At 39.4% G+C, this 8461-nt stretch overlaps 2 protein-coding genes across 2 annotated transcripts in view; both read right to left on the bottom strand.

The window, feature by feature from the left end:
- On the bottom strand, positions 1-3070 carry LOC140946415 (uncharacterized). The gene is made up of 2 exons (XM_073395529.1): positions 2933-3070; positions 1-1604 (listed from the first exon to the last, which is right to left on the bottom strand). Exons 1-2 carry the CDS (start codon positions 3055-3057, stop codon positions 506-508), a joined length of 1224 nt encoding a protein of 407 aa, XP_073251630.1. The 5' UTR covers positions 3058-3070; the 3' UTR covers positions 1-505.
- A 1241-nt stretch (positions 3071-4311) lies between these two features.
- LOC140946416 (programmed cell death protein 6-like) overlaps positions 4312-8461 on the bottom strand; it is a 5051-nt gene continuing 901 nt past the window's right edge. Inside the window, exons 2-4 of the mRNA XM_073395530.1 lie at positions 7965-8219; positions 6329-6530; positions 4312-5951 (exon numbers count right to left, since the gene is read on the bottom strand). Coding sequence (XP_073251631.1) covers positions 5783-5951; positions 6329-6530; positions 7965-8219 — 626 coding nt within the window. The 3' untranslated portion in view covers positions 4312-5782. The remainder of the gene's footprint in view (positions 5952-6328; positions 6531-7964; positions 8220-8461) is intronic.

Genomic DNA, 8461 nt, shown 5'->3' with positions numbered 1-8461 from the left:
CCGGATAGACTAAGGGGTGTGACAGAAGTTAATTTGCACTGTAAGAAGAATCCATGATCAATGGACAAAAGGACTAATGAACAAGCGTTACTTCCTGCCCTGAGAGACTGCATGCAAGGAGATTAGCACTAACACTCTTTTTTAAGACGTACTTCATGTCAGATGAAAATTTAATTGTTGGGGAGTGTAACTGTGTAGATTGATCTGCATAGCACTATTTTTGGATTTGATTAATTCAGTTTAGTGTATCACTTGTTATAGTTTTGGGGGTAACAATACAGATCTCATTTTTATGCTGTCATTTTAAACTAAGTTGTTTTAAAATAATAATATTAGAAACAAACTACTTGACTTTACAACATCAGTGAGTTTCAAAATATTCTCTAGATAACCATTTCAGAAATATCAACATGCGTTCATCAATATTCTAATCTTGCATCACAGACTGTTTATTGTTTATGGCAAAGAGATTCTGGCAAAAAAATTGAAAGGCTTTTCTGTTGCTTTAGGTGTCATTGCAAGCATTTGTATCATCATCACTAGACTCATTGACGTCATCATCACTCTCATTGCCATCATCATCACTGTCATCGACATCATCATCACTGCAATCACTATTGTCATCATCAATATCATCTTCACCATCACCATCACCATCTTCATATTTGTTTTCACGTTCCTTCACTCTATTCTTGAAATTACGGAATTCCTTCTGTAAATTCCTCAGCTTAGAAAGAAGCTGTTCTCTAGACATGTAACGATGGTTACTTCTTGAACCGATGTTTCCAGCATGCCCCCTGTCCCTCTGCAGTTTCCTAACAAAATTGTTCTGGCACATTTTGCACTCTGAACATAGTAATTTTGAAGAGCAGAAAATCTGACATCTGCCTGAAAAGATTCTTATTTCCACTGCAGTGGGATCAGAAGCAGCACTGTACTCTGCTATCTTAATAGAAGCATGTGCTAAAAAGCCAGCATCAAGGGGGCTTGATCCTTCACACAATGGAGTAACAGCCTTAGGTGGCTTGAAACCTTTACACAACTGTGTAATAGATAAACACTTCGCCAACATTTCAAGTTCTTCCTTAGGACTAGACATCTGTCCTAGATTCAAACCTGTAAACCTTGTGTCTAGTTTGTGTCCATGTGCACTGAGAATGCATTTATACTCTGTATTCTCCTGCCCTTGGTCAGCACGTATCTCTGTGACAACTCGTTGCCCATCCAAAAGCCAGTCTTCAATTCGCAGAATTGACAATGACTTGTCATTATTGATGGCTACTTGCCAGCCAGGAACTTGGATAAAATGCTCACTTGCCGGGCAGTCACTGAATTGTGGTCCATTGACAGAGTTAAAATCCTTTCTGCGCAGATTTCTGAATGCTCGAATCCTCTGTTCTTCTTTATTGAAAGAAAATTTTGTTTCAATTACTTGACCCTTCCAAAGTTTGAGGATGTTATCTCTTAAACAGAACCTGCCTTTTGTCAAGGGATTGCTACCATTCCTTTGTAATAGTTCTTGATCAGATTTTAGATGTGAACTCACACTTGTAATGCTTGTACAGTATCCACCACTAGGGTCATACTCATAATTTTTCAAAAGCCTATGATATGAGAATACAATTGTTAGAGAACAGTCTGTATTCATTGCCATACCACAAATCACACACTCTGTCATTAGTTGATGACAGTTGAAGACATCATCAAAGGTTACTGAGTCATATATGGTTATTTCGAGAAAGGTTGCAGGAAAAAGTGCAAGTGACAATCCCAAAAGGTATTGAGGGTGGTTTTGTGTTCACTGTTTTTCAAAGAAATTTGAAAGGATGGCACGAGAGGCCATTGATGTACATTTGCCAGTGCTATTAAAAGGAAATTACCTTCAACAGCTTCAGTGTATTGATCTTATCCCAAATTACCTTTCAGGATTGTCACGTGCACATTTTTTGGGTTGAATTCAGCAGGTACAAACTGCATATAACAGGTCACAGGTCGCAAGTGACGCAAGTGCAGGCTAGAGAACAGGTCTTTATCCCACAGAAAATAAACAACACTAAAAGTCTCTCTTAGCCTTAATCTTAATCCAGAATAGCGTTTTAGCTTAAGGCAGCTCTGTCAACTCTCCCGGATAATGTGGGAGACTCAAGATTTTGGACCTTATCACCCAGTCTCCAGATTAGAGGCTGATATCTCCTGGATAATTGCCAAAGTTGCTATTTCTTGTAGAGCTTGTTTGAGCTACTGTAAACACAGAACATTTCCCCAGAAATTCTGGTATGCCACTGTAATTTAAGCAATAATGTGGCTAAATATGAACTGTTTATGTGCTATTGACGTTGATTGGAATCAACGTGCATTTTTGGCACACATGACGTCATTTGTTGTGCAATATGACATCATCTATCATTTCTTCCCTATCAATTCTCAATATTTGATGACGTGGGGGGTTGACAGCCCTGTTTAGGGGAAGCTGCTTATCTCAGTTGCTTCTCAATAGAGTAGTGTCCTGCACTTGTGACCTGAGTTTTGTGCCTACCAGGGTGGACATGGCAACTTGGACGAAGCATGACAAGGATATTGATTCTCCCATTCTCGTCCCCAGGCATATTCGCGCTATCCGAGTGAGGGGAAGAAGGCTGGGGAATTCTCCCAACAAACTTAACAGCTGAGGTCATATTCGAAATTGCCGAGGACGACTGGGAACGAGGCTGCGATTCTCCATCTTTTTCACGGCACGTCATGCACGTCAGTTCCAGCGAGAACAACCACAAGCCAGGATATTAAATGGCTTAGAAGTCTTCACCTCTTGTCTTCAAATGAGGGTTAAATACGCTGTTAAACTCAAACGTGATTAGACTACAGTACGCAAGGATTATAAGCCTTTGCGCATTTTAGCTAAGCTTAAGCATACTATGGCGAGGAGAGTGCTTACCAAAACTTAACGTAGAGAGAACACGGAAACTTGCGAACAGAATCCTTTCTTTTCGTCTTCTTTCGAGCTATAGTGCAGCCTTCTTCGACGCTTGGATGGCTTCGTTTGCTTTCGTTAGATGACATATTTCCCACACTAAAACGACTCAACCCCGCCGATAACCCGCCGAGAACCGATGGCGCTCAGTGGACCTCGACCCAGTCTTTTTCTGTCAAACGACTGAGTGTCACAGTCACAGGGAACCGGTAGAAAAGTGGGCGGGGGAAGGGGGTAGAGTTCGGGTGAACATTTGCTCTTTTCGCTATTAATTGCACCTTTTCCCCTTCATTAACAGAAAGTAGAAATTCATTTAAGTTTACCGAAATTCAATAACATCTTATTGTTTAGGAGGAACATTAATCTTTCTAAAAGTTCTTTATTTTTTTACCTGGTTGCCTGAGGGCCTGAGTTATGACTTCGAGACTCGCTCGGTCGGTCGCTCCCCGACGTGGTAGGTACAAATTGCCACCCCACGGGTGAACTAATAGGCATTCCCAACAGTCTTAATTGTAGTACTGAGCGTCTCCAGAGAGTAATTACTTGGTAACAAAATAAAGGTACCCACAAACTTTGTGCATTTCCCCAAGTGAAGAAGGCATATTCTGGCTGGATATTTAGCGTGGCAGGCAATTTAACAGACATTCTATATTCCCGAAAGTACCTTTGAATTGTTTCACAAAGTATTTACGGCAATACAAAATGTACATTGCCAGAACTCATGTCAAGGCTGTGCTCTAACAGAGTCCGCCCGGTGGCCCCTGGCGCCTAACTTTTCACTTTTGCTCTTGGGCGGGTAGAAATTTTTCTTCTTTCACAACAATCAGATGCTGGGCACCCTAGATTTTACAGGTTCAGAGAACTGGGCTCCATTCAAATGCACGTTGCTTACAGCACAGCCTAGCATGTCATCCGTCAAGAAGGGTCAATGTCTAGTGTAAGGGCGGTGTTTGTAACTGTTTTCCAGAAATTTCGTTTAATTGGACATTTGGAGTATGCTAGCAAATCTAACACAGAATTCCAGAACTGTTTCATGTCTTTACGTGTGATTTCTTGATCTTTCGTTATACTCAAAACCTTGTGGCAGGGCAGCATCTTGTGAAAACATGTAAGTCGAAAGCATATTTTCAAATGAGCCTTTGTGGAAATATTGCTTTGCAAGGCCAAGGGACAAAATACTTTTTGTCATAAAACTTCAAAGATAGATTATCACTGATGGGTGTTACAACAACATTGATTTTCGTGACCATGTTTGTAGATAATGCAGAGTAAGCGCCCCTGGTCAGTGATCAACACTTTTAAAAATAAATTTCATTTGGTGCCGTTCCCAAAAAAACGTGACATCAAATTCTTATGTTTTATCCATACTATCCATGGGACAGGGCCATTAGTGGATATTCTATTGTTAAATACTTAAGTTTTTAAAAGACTACAATGCTGTACAGGACTAAAATGTTTTGATATGCTGTCACATTTCAATAGAAGATGTTGGTTATTGCTTTTACTAGAAACAAGAACATAGGTGTAACCTAAGTCAAAGGCAACCATGTGCAGCCCAGGGATGGGGAAATTTTTGTGCATTTGAGTGGAATGATTTAACCGTAAGCAGGGGATTTGACAGATAATTCTTGAAAAAGGTCACGTTACGTGGTATTTTGGCTCTTGTGAAATCGTCAATTTTCACTCAAAACAACCCAGACTTTTCAAATGGCAAATATTGTAGGTAAACAGAAACAATTTTCACGCGCGCCAGAGGAAAACCATGGGTAAGTAAATCTACCCATCCCAGAAAATTTGGTAATCACGTGACCCTACACCGCCCACCCGAACGAACAAGACATTTTTAACAGCATGCTACATTTCCAAATCCACGTTGGAAACGTTTTTCCAGTTTGTAATTACCCCACGATTTAAAAAAGACAAACCTTTCAGCGTTGTAAAAGGCGTTTTCAAATACAGCTAAAGATGTTAGCTATTTCGCAACTGTGCGACAAAAAGTAATCCTTGTTAGTCATTTCCTTTATTCTCTTAACTTTCAAGTTTGATTTCAACTATAAGCAATGGAAGGAAATTTAAAGAATTTTAAATGGTCACTCTTAGCGGAAAGAAATTTAGATTTTCACACTAGTTGGCACTTGTTTATAGATTAAAATGTATGCAAGCTCTTTCTTGTTCAGTGTATACCATATTGGGAAAAAAAATCTTCAAATGTCGGAATTTGAAAATTAAAAAAAAAAGAAAAGAAAATTAGAAGCTGGTCACACTAAGTGGTCAAGAATTTGGACCAAAATGCTGTAGCCTCCTAAGGAGATGGGGCCTCGGCTGTCCTTATTAACTACATACACAGGCTGTTTTCAACTTTCAGTCTTGATAATACTACTGAGGGCCTGTTTACATAAAGGTGGGGGACCCCAGGTAGCCTATCCAGGGGCTTAGCCAGCCCATAGACATATAGGCCAGCACCTACAAATTTTTAGCTATTTCACCCTACCGCTTGTAATAAATCATGGGCTGTTGGGGTGAGCTAAAAAGCTTAATAACTGAGGTTAGTGCCTACTAGTCATGCGTGCAATTTTCAGGATATGTGGAAATGAAAGTCAGCCAGGCCTACAACAAGTCAAAAGCTGGCTATGCCCCTGCTCTCCATATAATCTCTCATTTTAATTTGATCACATTTTCATGATACGGACAGGTTGGTTACCCCACCTAAGCATGTTACATCATCTACCTGGCGTCCCCACCTCCATGTAAACAGGCTTTAAAATAACATTATTACTTATCAAATAAATAAGAAAGACTTTCAAGTCCGTTATTCTATGGCTTGTTCAATAGCACCATGCACATGAAGTCCTCATAGCTAATAGTAATGCTTCCATTCTGATTTGTATCCCTCACTCTGAATGCATCTGTTAAGGCACGCAGCATCACACAGCATTGAATAAAGCTGTCTAGTCTCAAACTACGACGGGCAAGTTGGTCAAACCTGTTTGGATAAAGCACAAGACACATTCCAACATTTTTTGAAACAATTTTGCCATGATTGTTTCAACCCAAAACAGTCTTAAATATTACTTAAAACATAACTGGTTGAACCACATTATAGTATGCCATAAAAAAAAAAAAAAAACACATAAAAGCGAGACATGTGTCTGTTTGAATAATAATGATAATAATACCCTGGTAATAATAAAAACAGAAACAAAACCAAAAACCACAGCAACAATAGCAACAAGGGACCCATTCAGTTGTTAGAGTAGCCAAGCACTGTCTACAAGGTCGTTGCTGGGAGATTTTCCTTTTCCTGTCAGAGTTTTGTACAGTATATGTATATTTCATATTGTCATTATTAAACAGACTTACTTTGTTACAACAAGGCTGACAAAGTTAGCAGACACATTGAATCCCATCTCAGCAAATGCTCTGTGCAACTCATGAGCCTCTATTGCTCCCGATCTGTCCTGATCATATCTGTCAAATGCTCCCTTCCATTGGTTAATATATTGCCATAATTGCTGAAATTCTTGAAAATTTATGGTACCAGAATGATCTCGGTCAAATATACCTAAATAATAAATCAACCAGTGGTTATCAAAACCAAGAAGAACTCTGTTGAGTATTATATTAGACTTGAAGTTTTTATTAATTAATTTTTGGTTGATCAAGCATCAGGAGTGGTAGTCTTGTCTTTCTAACATGGAGGGCTGAGTAAAAAGCACTCGACTACAAATGCTACTCAAGTGATTTTGTGAAAAACTGACAAGCAAGGGGGCTGAGTGCTAAGAGTGCTTATGACCAATGAAATAAAAAAATTTGGGTAAACTTTTTAAAAGAAAGTAACATTAATCAGAACATTCTCATTTTCTTTGACTTACTCTGGTCATAACCCATCACTGAAAACCAGATCACTGGAGTCTAGCACAGAAGTAAAAGAGCAAGCAATCACAATGCTTATTCCCACACTTTTTGATGCCTTGCAATTGGTTATGTCTTCTGCTTATGCTTATGAATTCAGTGATCGGAGCCACTTTGTTCAAAAGTTGGATAGTGCTATCCAATGTATAAATCATTATCCAGTGAATAGCACTAGCACTATCAACTATTTGAACTACTGGCCTGTGGTTTTCAATAGCTAGGTTTTAATGTGGCTAAACATCATTTAGGCAAAGTTAAACTTGAGAGAGTTAGCCAGCAGTCCTTGCCCACTCCAGTACGTGACCTACGGGGCAGCCCTGGGGGAATTGCAGGGCTCCTTGCGTGCTCTTTTGCAAGTGGTACGTTGCATTGTAGCTTTGCTTGCTGATCGTAGCCGATCAATTTTTGCCTTCTTGTGAATCATTGCGTCGAGTGGAATATGAAATTTTGCATAACCACAGTAAGGATAAGCTACAACGTAAGTAGGGAGAGTGCCTGACTACAGAGCAGGAGGTAATGAGTTCAATTCCAGTGGCCGGACCAATGCTCAGGGTCTTAAAATAGCAGCGAAATAAAGGCACTGCTCGGCATCACCACATCTCCAGTAGGAGATGCAAAAATAGTGCCCTCAATAAGCACTGTGCATTTTTTAAAACTGTTTCCTCTAGATCATAAGCTTTTTTACTTCTAGGTTGTTTACCATTAATTACATGGTCAAACTAGTTGGTCAACTGTTTAGGCAAATGGTACATAAAATGTAGGACTGCTAAATAAATCCCAGAATCGCACTTTCTATCAGTACAAATCAGTTACCAAAAAATGACCACAACAGCCTGAAACTAGTATCAAAGAATGCTTTAAAGAATTGGAACATGAATTTCTGCTTGGAATATTCTTTCCGGATTATAAACAGGATTACCTTTTCAAATGTTCCATTTCTCCTGGAAATTTTCCGCCAGAATGACCCAAAAGGTTGTGTTCCATTTACTTCCCAGCCAGATTTGTAAATGGTAAACAACCCTAATCACTACCCCAACTCAGTTGCTAACAAAAAATAACTTAGAAATGGTGTTACATTATATACCTATCATCAGCCGACAAGTTTCGCTGTTGAAATGTGACCAGTTTCCATTTATTAATGCTTGCTGGAGTTCATCTGCTGTTATCTGCCCTGATTTATCCCTGTCAACTGTGATAAACCAACTCCACAAAGTAGGATCTGCTCCTGGTGGAGGACCTGGGGGTCCTCCAAAGCTCCCTGGGTATCCCCCACCATGTGCTGGATAACCCATCTGAAGAGGGTAGCCTGGTGTGCTTCCATAGCCTGACATTCCATAACCTGTTGAAAAGGACAGGTATTGTATTGTGGGGTAATACTAATGTAACTAACAAACTCATTGTTTATTCACCTACTGGGGGTATTTATACTAAGTTGTTAAATATAATTTTTATGTATTCTTGGTTTTCAGATGACATTGCCAAAATAATTAACAATTATCAATCCTCTGAGTTTTTTCACTTTAAAAGGGTTCTTTGTTTTGTGATACAATACACATGAATTTCTAACCTTTTGCATGACAT

Source organism: Porites lutea, chromosome 8 (genome assembly GCF_958299795.1).
Source record: "Porites lutea chromosome 8, jaPorLute2.1, whole genome shotgun sequence".
Lineage (NCBI taxonomy): Eukaryota > Metazoa > Cnidaria > Anthozoa > Scleractinia > Poritidae > Porites > Porites lutea.
Note: the sequence above shows the minus strand (reverse complement) of the source record. Positions and strands in the feature narration are given on the sequence as shown.

Bases quoted from the DNA above. Each gene is read 5' to 3' on its own strand.
- LOC140946415 (XM_073395529.1), bottom strand. From the start codon at position 3,057: ATGTCATCTAACGAAAGCAAACGAAGCCATCCAAGCGTCGAAGAAGGC. The intron at 1,605-2,932 runs GTAAGCACTCTC...CTCATATCATAG, and splicing joins TCTCTCTACGTTAAGTTTTG to GCTTTTGAAAAATTATGAGT.